The 18645-nt window shown below is 40.5% G+C and overlaps 2 protein-coding genes and 1 non-coding gene across 3 annotated transcripts; 1 reads left to right on the top strand and 2 right to left on the bottom strand.

The window, feature by feature from the left end:
- Positions 1–2851: 2851 nt before the first annotated feature.
- On the top strand, positions 2852–15975 carry slc7a10b (solute carrier family 7 member 10b). The gene is made up of 11 exons (XM_048257905.1): positions 2852–3041; positions 6530–6734; positions 7191–7342; positions 9925–10050; positions 10296–10449; positions 11041–11164; positions 11531–11634; positions 11903–11999; positions 12528–12677; positions 13315–13492; positions 13772–15975. The coding sequence occupies exons 1-11, from the start codon at positions 2888–2890 to the stop codon at positions 13903–13905; spliced, it is 1578 nt and encodes a 525-aa protein (XP_048113862.1). The 5' UTR covers positions 2852–2887; the 3' UTR covers positions 13906–15975.
- A 117-nt stretch (positions 15976–16092) lies between these two features.
- trnat-agu lies at positions 16093–16166 on the bottom strand. The gene has a single exon. It is a non-coding gene; the product is annotated as a tRNA-Thr (tRNA).
- Positions 16167–16638: 472 nt separating this feature from the next.
- On the bottom strand, positions 16639–18465 carry nudt7 (nudix (nucleoside diphosphate linked moiety X)-type motif 7). Its single transcript, XM_048257235.1, has 4 exons — positions 18214–18465; positions 17889–18045; positions 17528–17686; positions 16639–17075 (listed from the first exon to the last, which is right to left on the bottom strand). The coding sequence occupies exons 2-4, from the start codon at positions 18042–18044 to the stop codon at positions 16725–16727; spliced, it is 666 nt and encodes a 221-aa protein (XP_048113192.1). The 5' UTR covers position 18045; positions 18214–18465; the 3' UTR covers positions 16639–16724.
- Between the last annotated feature and the right edge of the window lie 180 nt (positions 18466–18645).

Genomic DNA, 18645 nt, shown 5'->3' with positions numbered 1-18645 from the left:
TATGTGCAAAAATGGTCTAGTATGAATCAATTAATCAATCACTACATTTATGTTTAATCTGTGAGGACAAAAGAAAACCATTATTTTGACAAGGCTTTGACAGCCATGACTTCTGCTTTGAACTATTTTCATGTGAAAATGAAAACAAACTCAATTGTCATGAGTGCCTAATCAGTGCATCTAGTCTTTTAGTAGTTATGTACTAGTATGCAAGGTTTGATGAAGATCTCTCAAGCCAATTAGGGGACATCACACTGTTTTGCATTGTATGACCCTATGCAACCTGGACCTTTGACTACATGGCCTTGCATACCTTGTTAGTCCATCTAACCTTTACAGTGAATAATTGTGCAAAGTTTGACAAGGATCCTTCAACCCCCTTGGGAGATATTGTACATACTGTATACACTCATATACACACACATTGATGGATGACCAGAAAACGGTATGACTGATGACTATACTGGTTTATATGGGGTTATTTCAGTTTTAGAAATAAAACCAGAGAAAAAGACTTGTAATCTTAAGTAAAATCTAAGAAACTGAATCTCAGTTACAGTGGGAACAGAACAAGCAGACTATTTTTTAGCAGTCCCATTTTTTGATTTCCTGTCTAGTCGGCTAGTTAGGTAGGTAACCCCCCCACACACACACACCAACATACCCCTCCACACACACACACACACTGTTTTCCTCATAAAAATATATAATAGAAAAGACTTTTAAGGCTAACCTATGTTAATACACCCTTTAATTTAAAGGTATTTATTTTGTTTAAAGCAAAAATTAGTTGGAGCTTGGGAAACTGGATTTCTGTGAGTGAGGTTGTTAGTGAAACTTCACTAATAGCCATAAGATGGAGCCGCAGATCAGAATATAAGTTGTTACATGGATCAGCTGGGTGGAATGACTTAAAACGGAACTAATGCTCGGTGGGGATCAGAATACTAAGTTACTAGGTTACATTCAAGTCACATACATCCTTATATGAAAATGGCACATACATGACCATTGACATTAAACTGAAGCCTAGTCAAAATGATAACATTGAGGAGTTCAGAGTAACACAATCCAACAAGGAAATATAGGCAGTGTAACTACATTGAAAGGACTTGCAACCTTTACTTTTCAAACGCTTTCAGGAATCTACTTCCTGCAGTAAATTCTAGACTGCTTTGTTCAGTCATCAGACTACCAGCCAGAACCAGACCCCACCAACACGTTTTCTTTTTGTTATCAATGACGGCCGTGTCTCACCTTTTGTTATCTAGCTAAGCCTTTGCCCAACCAACCCAGAGATACCCGGCTATTTATGTGCATTTTAAACACTTTTGGCCTCATAGATTTGGTTTAGCACTTTAAATGAAGACTGTCTCATTATTCCTCTCTCTCGCCCTCATTCACACATAGATCTTAGTTTTGCTCCCTTCTGCTTCCCTCCGTGGCTCTTGTGATGTATTGGTTTTCTGCTCGACTTCTCCCTTTAAGGGCCGCACACTGCTGGCAGTGTTTGGGCCTTCCTGCCGACTCACAAAGCAGGTCTCCTTTTTTATTGGCCTTCTAACGGGGGGATCAGTTGAATCCAGGCCCCCTTATTGTGCACTCTGTGCTGTTGGTGAGAGGGGGGGAGAGAGCGAGAGAAAAGCCGCAGCACAAATTCACGACTTGACTTCCTAAATTCCGCTCTGGGGATCCTTTAGAGGCGAAGAGAGGCATGAAGCTCTTTGCTTGCCCTTGTGTTGGAGCTGGAGTAGTCTCTACCACTAGGAGGTATCGCATCAATTTAACAAGACTGAGGCTAACTTTAGAGCTGTGTATGTATGGAAAAGAGGGAGTGGAACGAGAGTTTGTGAGAGAAGGCTTTAAACTTGTAATACATGGATGAATGAGATAAAAAGGTTTCAACTCCCATAGCTTGAGTGAGTAGCATGTTAAGATAGGGCCTTCAGTCAAACCATATTTATTTGAACAACCTTAGTCTATCTAAATCTAAAATGATTAACTGTGTTGTATGCAAAAGTAAAAAAGAAACATCACCATGAACAACAGCACAAGGAAATTGGCTTATAAGATCAATGTCATGATTCTGATGATGAAAGATAGGAAGAATAAGATGGCTTATGCAGGCAGCAGACTTGCAACCTCTCTGTCTTCGCAGTCTTGCCATTTATGAAATGTTAAAAAGATGAAAAGTAAATAATGCAGTCAATCAGAATGTTTGCTGGGGTGACAATTGGGACACTAACAATTGTCTAAAATGACTAATAAATGGTCATCTGCCATAATTGCCACACCTTTTTGTGCTCAATAGATGTTGACTAGATGTTGTGTTTATAATAATAATAATAATAATAATAATATAATAATTGTAGATGAGACTAGATGTTGTGTTTATTATAATAATAATAATAATATAATAACATTATAATAATAATGTTGTTATTATTATTATTATTATTATTATTATTATTATTATTATTATTATTTACAGTCCACACTTAAATGTACGATGCCAAGTCACAGGGAAAAGGGTTTATGTGCGTGGTGCACGTCAACGAATGAAAAAACTTCGAGAGTGGCAGTGATGCTCCTACTTCAGATGCGCAATGCGCTGCTGGACAGGCTATCAAACCAAATTCTCTCATTTAGCGGACGGCTTAAGAACAGGCGAAAGTCGAGACAAATTTCAACTAGCCAAAAAAGTGTTTTCGAACAACTATCAGTTTGCAAAGTTTAATGGCTATATGAGCGATTCCCTTGAGAGGTAGTTAGCATTCTACCCTGGACAGTGGGGGATCCTCTGCGCCTGCGCATTCTTTTTACAATGCATCAATGCACTGAAGAGAGTTCAAGAGAGGGATCTGAAGCTTTTCGTGTGCTCACAGAAATGGATGGAGGAAAGCGGAAAAGAAGTGTCTGTGCCAACCGAGAGCCGGAGGCGCAACAGAAAATGGTGAAAGATAAGAAAATCAAGGATATCCCCGAGCGAGTGACACTCAAGAAAGAAATAGGACTTCTCAGTGCTTGCACCATCATCATAGGTAAGATTGTGACAGGTCTGTCGCATTATGCAATACTACTAAATGGTATCCTAGCTAAAGTTACCATCTGAATAAAGTTGATTTTGCTACACGTTTAATTGTTTTGGATACAGCTGATTACTTTGGTACTGCATGGAGCAAGAAGAAACTCAGCAATACACATAAAAAAATCCAAACTACACCGAACTTCATAATAATTGTTTTCTCCGCGACTTACAGAAAACAAACAGATCAGGTCAATTTTGCAACCTGATGCACTGAACATATGTTTATCTGTAGCCTGTAGCACTTACTGTAATTTCTATTATTGCATTGTGTTTTGTCATGAGACAAATTAGTAAATGTATTTTACCCAATTAAACTCGATTCAAGAGCACTGACATCTGACTTATGCTGGAAGAAAATGCATTTTAAAAGCAGTCTGAGCAAGCATGCATTAACAGCAAGTGCTCCAGCATCTGAAGCAGCCATGGTCTCCTTCTCAGTGGCACTTGCCATCATGTGTGACTGCAGAGGACTTCTGTTCTGAGACTCCCCCTTGCATATGTCCCGAGTCCAGTGCTTTAACACCTCCACTGGGACCAGACTTCACAGTACTGAAATGCACTTAGAATGCTGATGCTCAAAGAGGAAGAGGGAGACCACCAACTGTGTGGGGCACTCATCAGCCTAACCCAGACAAGGCCCCTCCATCTTCCTTCACCCCTCTTCCCCTCTCTCTCTCTCAGCATCTATCATCATGTCTGCAAAACTTGATCATGTAAGCAGCTACAAACTGTGAGCGACTCCCTGATCACAACGTCTGACTATCCCAGCGTGCCTGTGAGGATGAAGCAGAAGTATTGTAACAAGGGGAGTGTTTAAATCTGCTGGCGCCTGGTGGCTGTGCGGGTTCTCAACAGGCAGGCGTAAATTATTTATCCTCCTGTTATGTAATGCTGCTTGCTGCCACTTGGCTGCCTTGTGCAGCACCAGCCTGGGCTTTAAGCGTGATGGGCTGTTCCACTCCCCTGTTCCCAACGCACTGGAGTTTTCTGGAGTTGGTATCGTGGCAGACACAGACCACAGGAGCCCAGGTCAGAGGTCTGAGCTGACCAGGTGCTGCTGGATTTGATGCTAAGTGATGCCGATGTTGGTCAGTGTGCATTGCAATGCATGTTGACTCTTGATGGAGTCTCATTTTATCATGCCCATACTGTATATTTATTAATGATAAATTGCTTTAACATTTGAGCAGCTTTCTGTTTTGTTGATGTCTGTTTATTTCATAACGAGAGTACTGGTAGAGGAGTGACAGGGACACATAAACACATGCTGTGCAGTATACTGCAGTGTGTTTAACATTTCTTAGATTCATCATAGAATACATTTGTCATACTATTTTTTACTGTTATTGTTTCTGTTTTCATTATGCTTAATGTCCTGGCAATTGTTTCTCTTCAGTCTTCAGGCAGGGAAATTAAGGTAACTGCAAGGTTATTGCAGGCCAGCTGTTCAAGTCACAGACACATTCAGCATGCCAGTACTATGTGTTCTATTTACTAAATCTGAAATCATTCTCTGCTGACAAAAAATGACTGTATGATACTGTCTAAGCAGCGTCAACATTTCAGGCCAGCCTTTACTTGACCACTGTGGGAGGCCACTACCTCCTGTCTAGATGCGCTGCACACATGCAAAATAATTGGCCTGCGGCTATTAGTACAGCTGGGCAATGTTGAAACTTTAGTCGCAGCATCCAGATCAGTTCCACAGGCATTGATCTTGTCACAGTATCTACATTTGCAATCATTTTCAAGTAATAAGACAGTTGATCACGTGTTTTTATAATCAATTTAGGGCTCTTCCATCATGTCTACATGTTTTACTGTCCGTCAGATTTCTAATAAGCAAGTCACAAACAATAAATGACAAAATAGCTGTTTTTCTAGCTTATTGTGGCTTACTTGAACCATCTTATTAACTGATATAAATGGTTCTTGTCAGAGGCTTTTGTCCAAAGCAACGTACAACAATAACAATACACATTATCATCAAAAATGAACAGTAGTCAAAGTAGTCATATAGCCTACATAAAACAAATCCAATAATAGTAATAGACTAAATAAGTTTAACAGAATTATGACAATAGCAAATAAATCATTTCAATAATAACAACCATTAATTTAATGTTTTTTGAAAATCCCAACCTTTTTTAGCCTGGCGGGCCATCCTATATCATTGAAATGTATAGTCTGAAATCGACCCATTCACCTTGCTTAATCCAAGGGGCGGGCAGAGAATTGTCTTTCAAACTGCCTAGGCATTAGTGCAATAGGCCAGCGCTACGACCAATCAGAACAAAGAGCAGGAGGACGTATCCGGTCGGCAAAACGGCAAATAGACCTCTCCAGAATAAGTCCCGCCTCCTAACTTCCGTGTCCATCCAACCTTTTCGTCGTCAAATGTCTATGGGAAATAACATGGCGTTTTGAAAGATCGCATTGTCAAACTCTGTAGGTGACAAAGTAGAAAAAGCTGCTGGGCAGATTGGCCTTGACACTTCTGCCATCTAGTTTCCACTGGATTTTTTGATTTTCGCGCCGCTTAAGTATAGTCTATAGTATACTACTTAAACGGCAATCCGACAATCAAAAAATCCAGTGGAAACTAGATGGCAGAAGTGTGTAGGCCAATCTTCCCACCAGCTTTTTTCTACTTCGCTACCTACAGATGTTTTACCGGGTATGATATTTCAAACGCCATGTTATTTCCCATAGACAATCGATGCCCGGAAGTTGGATGGATACGAAATTACGGAGGCGGGACTTATTCTGAGAGGTCTATACATCCTTCTTCGAAAGGAATGACTTAAGTGCATTGTGTTACTCAACTTTCAAAGAAAAGCACAAGTCCAACAACTCCAAAGTTGACGCAAACGCCAACGCCGATTCAAACAACCGCTCTTCGTTCGCCATAGCCACCTTCCTTGTTGTTCACCGTCGCAGGACTGTTGTCATCCTGTTAAGCCCGCCTTTAAGACTCTCTAACAAAATAGCGCTGTGATTGATGACGTCCACGGCGTCAGCCAATAGAAATCCCTATGGTTTGCTACTAGACGTACAGGCTGAGCAAAGTAATTTGCCGCCGCTAGGGTGCGTCTAGATTTCTAGGCTAAACCTTTTTGCTAGACTAGAACAAAGAAAGAGCATTAGGTAAATCATGCCACGAACGAGGAAGTTCAGACAAAAAGAGTTTTTGACTGTAGCCACTTAGTATGGATGGCACAGCAGACACTTATCAGGACCGAGGACCGCAGTAAACATGGTGTAAAACCTGGATCATAGAATTACGATAACATTAACAAGGTCCATTATTAAGTGTCCTGTAAGAGTGAAGGGTTTGAATTTAATTCTGTCTGCTATGAAGCCAGTGAAGAGCAACTTACAGGAGTTACATGTGTCTTCTTTTGCTGATTAACGTATATTTGAACTTTTCACCTCCTACAGGAAACATCATTGGCTCGGGAATTTTCATCTCGCCAAAGGGTGTTCTTGAACACTCGGGGTCAGTGGGTCTGGCGTTGCTGGTGTGGGTCTCAGGAGGGGGCATCGCGGCCCTTGGGTCTCTGTGCTATGCTGAGTTGGGGGTCACCATTCCCAAGTCTGGGGGGGACTACTCCTACGTCACAGAGATCTTTGGAGGTCTGATTGGGTAAGTGAGCTGAAATCTCATGCATTACGTCATGTGTCTAGATTTGAAGTATGGCGAGGGCACTGGCAGATGGAAAGTCCAACAGGAAGCCAAAAAGCACTGCTGATATCAGATATTTCACTACATCTCAACTCAACATGAGTCCAACTACCAAGACCTAATCACAAAGTTTTGTCTCCTTTTCAGTCACTAACTGAAATCAGTCTCCATCCATATTCCCTAACTCAAAGCGATATGTTCTATGTAAGCTAAATCAGGTAATCAGTCAATAAAATGCATTATAACTGTAACTAATCAGCTTATTACATGTGCCATTGATGAGCTCAATCAAGATACGATCAGGGAGAGACTGAGGACACGCAGTGCAGCGGGTATCCTTGAGCAGGTCTATGTGCATATTTTTTCATTTTTGTATTGTTCTGCCCTTCCTCTGCCCTCCCTCTGGTCCTGTTGTAGGTTTCTGCTGCTGTGGAGTGCTGTGCTCATCATGTACCCCACCACACTGGCAGTCATCGCCCTCACCTTCTCCAACTATGTGCTGCAGCCTGTCTTCCCTGAGTGTGTTCCCCCCTACGTTGCCACACGGATGCTCTCCACCACCTGTATACGTAAGTAGGTCCAGCCTTGTACAGCGACATACACGTTCCACTTCATCATTATGTAATATCTGAAGAGATTTTTAAAGTAACATGATGTAGGAATTCCCCCTTTTTGTTCATTTTGTAATGTACTAGATACCCATTTAGCACGAAAAGGCTCATCCTCCTACCCATGACAACAACGTACGTGTAATAGTGTCAGAAACTCTATTCTTCTCATTGTAAGTCAGTGTGGCATCAAAATGGGGTTGAAGCCATTATGTTAAGGTACAAGAGCTATGGTGTATTGCTTTAAATGGACATCAATTAAAATCTCTTGATGTTGGAGACATGTGAAAGGCCAGACCTGCCAGTGTGTCGGTGGTGTCTGAGGTGAACTGTTGTCGTGCCATCATCCCATAATATAATGTGACTGTAAGTGAAGAAGCAAACTCAAGCCAGCCATGCTGAAATATAGATGATGCACTGGGATTCCCTGTTGGATGTCACAGAGCATTACGTTTGTCTCACTCTTCTTTGCCAGTGTTCGCGTGTGTAGCAGGGATCAGGCAGTCAAGGGACTAGACAAAACGTATCTTTTCACAGGTTTAGTCCGTCAGATCAAAGAAACCCAAAAATGCAGCATGCAATGTCAAGCATACCACTTCTGATTGGTTACAGCAACACATAACGACACCACAGTTCCAAAGGTGGCTCCAAAACACCAATAAGGCTGCTTAATTATGATGAAAATCACACACAATAATACCAGGCTGCATTTTTAACTCTGTTACAATGAGATGTCCTTAATGTCTTCTTCCTACCACTCCAGTACATCAGTACTTCAAGAATTAGTATGTCCTACTGTACTAGTATGTTATTAGTATGTCCTTATTAGTATGTCCTACTGTACTAGTATGTTATTAGTATGTCCTTATTAGTATGTCCTACTGTACTAGTATGTTATTAGTATGTCCTTATTAGTATGTCCTATGTAGTTATTAATATGCCCTGATGATAAGTCAGTATCATAAACTGACCACTCTCTGAAGTCAGCCTGAAGTCATCTGGAAACGGTTCCTCCGTTATTGCCATACTGGGCTCTGGAGTGTGAGTGTTGGGAGTGCCCCATAGCATTACGTCATGCGTCTGCATGTGAAGTATGGCAAGGGCACTGGCAGACAGAAAGCCCACCAGGAGGCCAAAAAGCACTTCACTATATGGTGGCCCTTTGAAAAGAGATGTCTGGGCCTAGCGTGTGATTGCCGCATTAGAGCTCATTATTCACACTTGTTCTCGGAGCTGTTGGCCACAACAAAACAACCAGAGGACAGGAGTCGGGGGAGAGTGGGAAGCGGCCTGCCTCTTCAGGGACATGCTCATCTGTTTTGTCTTTGTTCTGCTGTGGTCGGAAGCCGTTTGTCAGCGCAGGCCGAAGGAGGCTGCCTCTACAGTATTTCAATGCACCACGGAGAGGGGGGGAGGTGAGACAGTGGGAGGAAGCAAGGGGGAGGGTGAACTTGTGACAGTGACAGATGCCTTGATGCAAACCAAAGACCCCAATTCTATAACCGGCCATTACTACATTCTTAGTTAGCTCGCTCATAAGATTCAAGGCCCACCAGTGGTGTTCCCCAACAACAACTTCTCACGTTTTTGAGTCGCTGTGCCAATGTGACTTGGCACACTGGATAAACAACGGTGGAACTCAGAGATTTTAGCGACACAAGCCATGTATTTCCTCTATCAGGTTTTAGTTTAGAAACAAAATTGATCTTTTCACATGATCACTATATGCCTTAAACTTTAGCATATGCTAGTTTGGCCCACCCACTTCCACTGAGTTAGGCTAACAGTGGGATGTGTTGGACTGGGTAATTGCACACACAGAGAAGAAAAGGGTATGTACTAATTTATCTAACTCTAGGATAGAAGGCAAAATAGCTAATTTCCCAAAAGGGCAGCATATGATTCTATAAGACTTGACATACACTAGCATCCATGGATTTTAGCCTCCTTGCTAGCATGCCAGCCGCTAAGGGGAAAAATTAGAAGGATTGAGGCCAGGCAAGTGCAGGGTTTAGCCACACAGTCGAAACTTCATACATAGCCTAAATGCACCACAGTTTTTGACTCATTGTTTAAAGGTAGTGTCAGAATTTATGGCTACTTCCTTAAAATCCAACATGCCTGCCATTTTAATTATGCATGATTGTCACATCATGTATTTCATAATGCTGAAAGATGGCTATAGGCACATCATAATATGTGTTAAAAGCAGCATAGCATTATAAATGTAGAAAAAATTGCATATTTTGATGGCCATATTTGAAGTCAAGCTAGCGGCCACTAGAGGGCTGCAAAAACTGAACCATTCTGGTAAAAATCTGGCCTTAGCCGCTGCACTAAAACTGTTGTTTAACAGTTATGACCAAGAAAAGTGTCAACAAGCTGTTTGAAGGCTTTTTGAATACATTGGATGTATTTTTTTACGGCCCTTATCTATTGGTCTTAAACAGTCTTATGTGTTCAATATTGATGTTTGTATTGGTAGACATGACCTGTGTGTGTGTGTGTGTGTGTGTGTGTGTGTGTGTGTGTGTGTTTGTCAGTGTTCCTCACTTGGGTCAACTGCTTCAGTGTGCGTATGGCCACCCGTATTCAGGACATCTTCACAGTGGGCAAGCTGATGGCTCTGGGCCTCATCATTGTGGTAGGGCTGGTGCAGATCTGTAAAGGTCAGTTTGATCACCTGCCATACTCTTCTGTTCCATGGTATTGAATTGAAGAGGCCTAGGTTGATAAATGCACTTGCTTTACTTGCTTCCCTTTTAATATATTGACCCACTCACCTTTGCCATGTTTGTTTATTGGAAAAAGCCTAAATAAATGATTAAATTAATAAATGCACTTGGCTCCTTTAAATCCGCAGTTCGCAGTGTTGTTCATGATTGCTGTGTTTTCTCTTTTGGTTTTTACTCAGGCAACTATGAGGGCTTAACTCCACATGTGGCCTTTGAATTTTTCAAGAGTCCGACAGTGGGGGAGATCGCCCTGGCTTTCCTCCAGGCCTCCTTTGCCTTCAGTGGGTGGAACTTCCTTAACTATGTGACCGAGGAAGTGGTGGAACCACGCAGGTGAGAACAGGGTTTGAATCAGTACACAGGTCAGCTGAAAGCTCAGACTGGTTTAGTGATTCAGCATTTGCCTCAGCAATAGGCCACTTGCCTGTGTGGGTCATAAATGAAGCAAATATCTCATGCTTGAGGTGGCTGGATGATCTCTGATTTCAGTTCAGCTCATTTATTCATTGTCCTTTCCCCTGAAATAAACATAATGCATGTAATGTAATGTTTGGTATGTCATTACCATAATGTTGGCATTAAAAAACAAAATACTCTGCTTTAGATTATGGCAAATAATAATTTTGCATGGGCTTAATATTTAATGACTGCTTTTGTACCACTTTTATACACAACAAACATCTAGAGCCACATACTTTGTAAGAGGCTCTTTGTGAGTGGCTGCTGTGGAAGTATTATATAATTGACATATATAAGTTGCTTTGGCTTTGGAAGTGTCTGCTAAAAAATTAATAAATTAAGTCTGTCAGCACACTTGAAAGCTGTTGTCAGTAGTCACAGCAGAGCCCTACATGCAGTGCGAGTTCGGCTCTCTCTCTGTCCGGCGACCTCCATATGATGCTTATCGATTGATTACCTCATCAGGAACCTTCCCCGTGCCATTTACATCTCCATTCCACTGGTGACCTTTGTTTACACGCTCACCAACATCGCCTACTTCTCCTCCATGTCCCCCGAGGAGCTGCTGGCATCCAATGCTGTGGCTGTCGTGAGTACAGAGCATCTCGCCCCTCTGCTAGTGTGGGTTTAATGAAGGGGCCCGGTCAACATCTCACACCATCCTACATCACCATGAAAAAAAATAGCTGTTTTAAGCTGTGAATGACAACAGAGCTTTGAGTTGCCATTTTGCACTTGATTTTTATTTTGTTTTTACTCTCTGTAGTTTTAATTAATGGTAAGACATGGAGCATGAATAATGACACCTTGAAGCTGTTTTACTTGTGTACAATTTTATATTCTGAAATTAAGTTGTCCTAGTCCTAACTGATTTCACTGTAAACATCACCAATTACAATACAAGTGTAGTTTTGTGACATGGGCCAGGATGACGTAGGTGTGCTTTCTCTGGCAGACTTTCGGGGAGAAGCTCCTGGGCATGTTCTCCACGATCATGCCCATCTCCGTGGCTCTGTCCACATTTGGGGGCATCAACGGCTACCTCTTCACCTCCTCCAGGTGTGTCACTGGAACGATTGGCATGGGCATGTGGCGCACACATTTCCTATGTTTCTGAGTCATATCTGGTTCTAACTCCACTGCATGTATAGTTATTGTGAATAATGTTCCTCTATTTTCTACTTTTCCTCTAAATTTGATTACAGAAGAAAAAATGTCTGCTTATTGACAATGTTTTTCATTTGCTGTTTTGCATGTGATCTCATCAAATGTTTTCAATGGAGGCATACCTGTTTTGTTGTCTGACATGTTTGTGATCTGCACACAGGCTGTGTTTCTCAGGTGCAAGAGAGGGACACCTGCCCAGTCTACTGGCCATGATCCATTTCAGGAGCTGTACACCCATCCCAGCCCTCCTAGTCTCTGTGAGTCACTCAGACTTCATATGGCACTTACACGTACCATGAAATGGCTGCACTCTGCTAAAAACTCCCATACATTTATTATGTGCTGCAATGTTTCGACCTGGCTGGGTCGAAACGTTCCACAGGCAAAAGCATTTGCCTGAGGAAGACCCAACCGGGTCGAAACGTTGCAGCACATAATAAATGTATGGGCATTTCATCCTTTTTGAGTTCTAGTTCCATTTGCTCTGCACCTCACCGGTGTGGATGTGCACACTACTACAACTACTCAGCACACGGACCATACCATTCTGGTGAAAGGGAAAAAAGAAAGGGGAACGATTCCCTGGGTCAAAAATGTTTGTTGCATTAAAAATACAAGGGGCTCATCAAAATGGGTCTCTAAGTTGTCAAAGAAGAAACACAAGAATTGAGGCACTCCTGTATAAAAATAAAAAGCCTTTACTGATCATCCTTAGAAAGTTAATTTTAACATTCTGTTATTTTCACATGCTGTTATTTTCTGTTTCTGTTCTTCTTGTTTTACAGTGCACAGCCTCAATTGTCATCTTGTGCATCGGGGAGACTCATAACCTGATCAACTATGTGTCTTTTATTAACTACCTCTCTTATGGGGTCACCATTGCTGGTCTTCTGTACTACAGATGGAAAAAGCCAAACCTCTTTAGGCCCATCAAGGTATCTAATGCCACCCTGTATCTACCAGGGAAGAGATTAAGTAACCAGTTAATTAATGTGGTAATGAAATATCTTGCAGTAATGCGCATCCATGCCATGATGTGTTATACTTAAGCAATAAGCCCCGAGAGGCCGTAGGTTACACTGATTCTACAACAGCTAAGGGGCGTTGTTAGGGACGACGCACTAGCGGAGTTGTAAAGTGTAACCGACAGACTTGAGTGGCTTATTGCTTTTCTAAAACTGTTGCTATAAAACCTGGCAAAGTTTCATAAAGTAAAGGCACAGTAACTGGAAATGTAACGATTTATTCATAGATAATATTCATAGATAATCATTCATCTATCTGAATGGTTGTCAAGCAACGTCGAGACACAGTTACTTTAACTTTTGTATCAAGTTATGGTAGCGCAGTAATATAGAACGAAATGCGGTCAAGGTGTATGTTTATGCTGTATTTTACAACGGCATCGAACGTAATTCAGCCAATCACAATCAAGGACCGGGACTATCAGTTTTAGAATATGTGTTTGACATTCAGCATCCTACAAATTTTATTTTCAGGGGCACAGTTCAATGTTTTATTACCCACTTTTGACCCATGGGAGCCATTTCACCTGTGTGTTGTTCCCCAAAGGTAAACCTGATTGTTCCAATCACGTACCTGCTGTTCTGGGCCCTCCTGCTGGGGTTCAGCCTTCACTCGGAGCCCATAGTGTGTGGTGTGGGCCTGGTCATCATGCTCACTGGAGTGCCTGTCTACTTCCTGGGGGTCCACTGGAAAGAAAAGCCCAAGTGTATCTATGATTTCATTGGTGAGTCAATATCATTGGTTTAAGTTGATATCTTTCATGCTTATGAAGTAGTATAAACACTTGTAGTGGTATAAACACAATTTAAATTCCTCCTACATTTGTTGTACTGCTTTTTAATGTAATTGTAATTGAGGCATTTGCAATGGTAGTGTATTGTTTGCTGTTAATGTTTATTATTATTATTGTGATTATGTACTATGTATTATTGTTATGATCATTGCTTTTCGTAGATCAAAGTGTATGCTAAGTAACCACAACCCTAACCATGCATTCTAACAGAATGGACCACCTACCTGGGACAGAAATTGTTTTTTGTGGTCTTCCCACAATTTGACCCTATTGTTATTGCAACAACTCCCACTGACTGGACAGACAAATCCTCTGCTACAAGCAATGCCTCTGGGACTTTTTGAGGTGTTTCATTTTGGACACTTTCTTTATGTTTTTTTTTTTTTTTTTTTTTTTATATGGATCTGTTTCAAACGTAAAAACAATAGACACTTGTACCCCAGTTTATATAATAAATCTCTTCTGAATTGCACAAGCACACGTTAAGTTTGGACCTAGGGGCAAACATAACACCTCACTATTTTTGTACCCTGATATGAGATTCTAGCCAAGCAATCACATTGATGATGTGTAGCTATCTGTTCCCAAGAAAAAAAGGATAAATACATGCACACTTAATTTTATGCCACCAATGTGCAAGACTTTAGCCCTTCACATCCTCATCCAGGAAGACCTAATAGAAACATTTTGGAAGCGTAACATGACATGCATTCATCTTTTTTATCGCTTCACCCTGGCCAACAATACATAGTTTTGGTTTTGAATGTTAACACCTTTTTCAGTGTTTTCTAGATGTGTCCCCTGCTTTTCAGCCTCCCCACCTTTATTGATATTGACAAATAATGACTTACTGTGCCTTATTAAGTGTAACCTGCCCAGTGTTCACTGTGAACATAAAAAATACAGGCATAATATGAAGTCTACTCATTCACTTCCTTACCATGTAAAACATGGGGCAGCTGTTCTATACGATACCTGCCAAGGAATGGCATAAACACTGCTTAACCCACTCAAACTACTTAACACTTGGAAATGTTATGAATGCCACCTTCATTGTTGCACTTTTAATGCTTTTATCTAACATATAGTAACTATTTATGTGTAATTTGTGTCAAATTGTTTTACCATTTTCCTGTTGTACAAACACATCTTATATGTCCAGAATCAGGTGATACATTTAAGCACAATTACTTTTTTATTTCTAATAATGTAATCTAAATTGGCTCATGTAGAAGAATCATTAGATTAGTGTATATTATGTATTTATCACATTTTTTCTTTCTTTCTTTTTTTTTTTTTTTTACCAAATTTGACCATTCATTTCTGCTGTGCCAGGAGTTATTGAATCTCTCTGCTGCAGGTTACACATGGAGCACTGTCGCAATTACTAATGTTGCAAACCACATGTTCTTATTGTTACGAAACAATACTTTATTTTACAAAAGTTTGTTTCTTTTGTATATATCTATATCTATACAGCACCTCCACATTTATTGGCAGCATGGAAAAGACAAGTAGAAAGTGGTATCAAAAGATCATCTGTTAGTCTTCTGTCTTAGTCTCAAAATACAACTTGGAGGGGAAGCAAATTTATTCTGAGAAGAAAAAATCCTCAAGAAACCCAGTCATGGGTTCTTTTCCAGGCAAGTTTCTAACCATTTTATTGCTTTAACTGTAAATAATTTTCAGGCAAGTGTTTTACATACTCATTTCCTGACTAGCAAGGTCAATACTTCCCCTTACTTGAATTCTCGTTGTATGTTGAAGAAGGATGTTTGACCTTGGTGAAACCTTACCTTAATGAAACAAAATCATGGATTACTGCTTGGCGGTTAAAATGCATTCTGATTGCCTTAAAAAAGTTAAAATGTAAATGGGAGAAAATCAGTTACATTTTATTTATATGATTGTCTAGGGATGCCAATAATTGTGGCACATGTTATTTTGTTCAAATTCGCTTTCCTTCAAGGTTAATTTTGTCCTCGTTGTTTTCAATAGGCCTACTAATCTTTATGGGGTACCAATAAATGTGGAGGCCACTGTAGGCTATATTGTGCAATTCAATCGTTATTAAAAAGAAACAGTATCTGTGTCCTAATGCAAGGAGACATATTGACAAATGATTATTCAGACACATTCTGCCAGTGTGAAATCGTGGTAGGCCTCTATACAATAAAAACAATTCTCAGACACTTGTTAGTGAATGCCTCAAAAAGTGCTGTGGCATTGATTGAGTGTGTGTATTTCTCCTATGCAGATTTTCAAGAATCAGTGTATGTGGTTAAATAAACTTTGCATTATAAATTATTGTATTGCAAACACTCTCAAAGGACGTGTTTAACTGGTTTAGGCAACTCTAACAAGTTTATATTTTTTCACTGAGGACAGGAATAACAATTAGAGCACAATAAACACAGGAGTTTCAAATTTTGTGGTAATGGCTGTGTATTATTTGTATTGATTTTTAAAGTAAATTTTAAAAGCACGTAACAGATTTGCCAATCTGTCATTTGTTCTCCCGGAAAGGGAAAAGGCACCGCTGGGATTCGAACCCAGGATCTCCTGTTTACTAGACAGGCGCTTTAACCAACTAAGCCACGGCGCCGCTGACGTTCGAGATGAGAAAAATGTAATTTTCACACGGCATTTTCTAACCTTATGATGTATTTTCAATATCATTTTACAAAATATAATCGATTGTGGTGCTACCAAAAAATTCACCATGATCCTGTATTTTGTTCAGACCTCTTTCGAACGCATTTGATACAGCAGGCTCGGTTATTGCTACGAACCCAATCTTATCCGCGGCTGAGGAACCCCTAATCAGTTCATCGTGCACTAAAATATACATTTCTGCATGTATTCATTTATAAGTTACAAAGACACAAATGACAAATTCTTTAAAATACGTTAAGAAACTTACACAGGCTCAGTATGCAACACTTCAATCGTATCTCGCTGTCAAATGCATTACTGACCTCTATTGGTTGACGTTGGAATTGGTCAGAGGCCAGCTTCTCATTTGAAAACATTTGCATAGTTGAAAACATCACAAAAACCCAAAATACAGGGATATGTTCTGTAAAAAGTATAGTTGTTTTATTTACAAAGGCTGTACAAATAACATATTGGTAGACATGATACAGTAATCTCAGAATGACTATCAGAGTTTGCTTATGCGCAAATCAATGTTGTGTTGGAAAAATGCTAACGGATTATCCAGGTCGAAACCAACATTGAACTCAGGCATCTTCTGAGTGGCCAGTACAGCCACAAGGATGGCCAGCATTGCTGTGAGTCCCCAAATGTGTTGCTGCTTCCCTGAGCTGGGGTCTGAGTAGAAGAAGCTGTGGAGAGGTTCCGGGATCCTGGGAACAGGGTAAACAGAGTGCGCTGCCTTCTGTCTGAAGAAGTCCAGAGGCACAGTGAACACCTCACTCACTTCCGCTGGGTTTGCCTGGGCCACAAATGACTCCTCAATGAAGCCCACCACTGGTGTTACCAACAGGCCGCGCTATTTCAATAAGGGAAAATATGTAAGACATATGTAAACATTGACAGTGTTTGAGAACTACTTGAGTAGTATATAGCTTTCTTTTTGTTGGAAAAAATATGTAATTTGTAAGGACGTCCAAAGATGATATTTCTCATCTGTACATTGTAAGTGACTTCTTTTCATTAACACAGAAAGACAAAGTGCCTAATGAAATACAGCGAAAGCCTTCCCAAAAGCATCATAATTGTGAATCTTTTTTTTCATAATACTTGGTTTGTGTGTGGTTTCTTTAAGAAAACTGCAATTGATAACGCATCAGTGAACATATTATTGTTCTTTCTTTTGTATGATATCATACATTGGTGCATTATAGTCAAGCACTTTACATTGCTACTCCACACAAAAGTTGCTGTATAATTATTCATTGACTAATTGATTAAAACACAACAAGACAAGTGGAAATTATGTACCTTGTTAATGATGGGGAAGAGTTTACAGACCACCTCCACCTGTTCAGGAGGAAGGCCTATTTCCTCTTTAGCTTCCCTCAAGGCTGTGTCCACCTCATCTTGATCCTCAGGGTCAGACTTTCCACCCGGAAAACACACTTCTCCAGCATTGCTTTTGAGCTGCAAAAACATGTATAAAAATGTTAGTTATTTGTATTCTATGTGGAAATGTAGCCTACTTCGCAAGGGCCAACACTTATGGGGTTTAAATGACGTCTTGTCAAGTCCAAAACATTTAGATTGTGGTTCAGGTCTGGTCTCTGTTTAATTTAGAAAAGTATATTACAGAACAACAGTGACATTAAAGAATAGGCCTACTGACATGAGGTGAACGTAAAGTCATCAATACGTGTAGCTCCCCTCCTCTTACGAACACTGGAATAAGTACTGAGGCTTTTTGCATGACTGGCAAATAGGAAAACACGTCCCCAACGTCGTACTTCTTCAGAGCGATCTTGACTGTTTCTTTAATGTCCATCCTAAGAGAGACAAAGTACATGTTTTGAAAATACCGCAAAACACTCGTCGTATTTGGTTGAGCATAACAAGACTAACCAGGCATAGCAATGTTTTGCTGACGACTCGAGATACTAGCATTAGCACAACAGATGAAATAGCAGACGTGTAACAAACAGTGGGAGACATACCTTCATTATTTATTACAGTTGCACCCAGGTGTCACGTCTCGTTTGGCATTACATGTATATTTTCCTTGATCTAGCAAATCACAAAATGACCGATGACAAAGGACAGATGGGTAGTTGACTGCTGGCACCTATCTGTCGAACGTGCCTCGGGAAAACCCGGAAGTTTAAATGGCTTTAACAATCTGTTCTAATTTTGGAGGAAAAAAAAGTGGCCTTAATATTACAATATGAATGGGCGGAACTCATGGGAATCGTTCTGAAAATATTTATTTATATAGTAACAATGACAGCACTTTATCTGTATGTCCTAACGTCATTATACGTGCACAACAATCTCATGTTTCCCATCTTTGCGGCATTGAACTGAAAGTATTTGGCATTTTGCACCTGATCCGTTCCGGGAAAAAAGGAAGGTATTTTTTCGCTCCAAAG

The sequence above is a fragment of the Alosa alosa genome, chromosome 11 (genome assembly GCF_017589495.1).
Source record: "Alosa alosa isolate M-15738 ecotype Scorff River chromosome 11, AALO_Geno_1.1, whole genome shotgun sequence".
Taxonomy (NCBI): Eukaryota; Metazoa; Chordata; class Actinopteri; order Clupeiformes; family Clupeidae; genus Alosa; species Alosa alosa.
The sequence above is the reverse complement of the archived record's forward strand: the minus strand, read 5'-3'. Positions and strand labels throughout refer to the sequence as shown.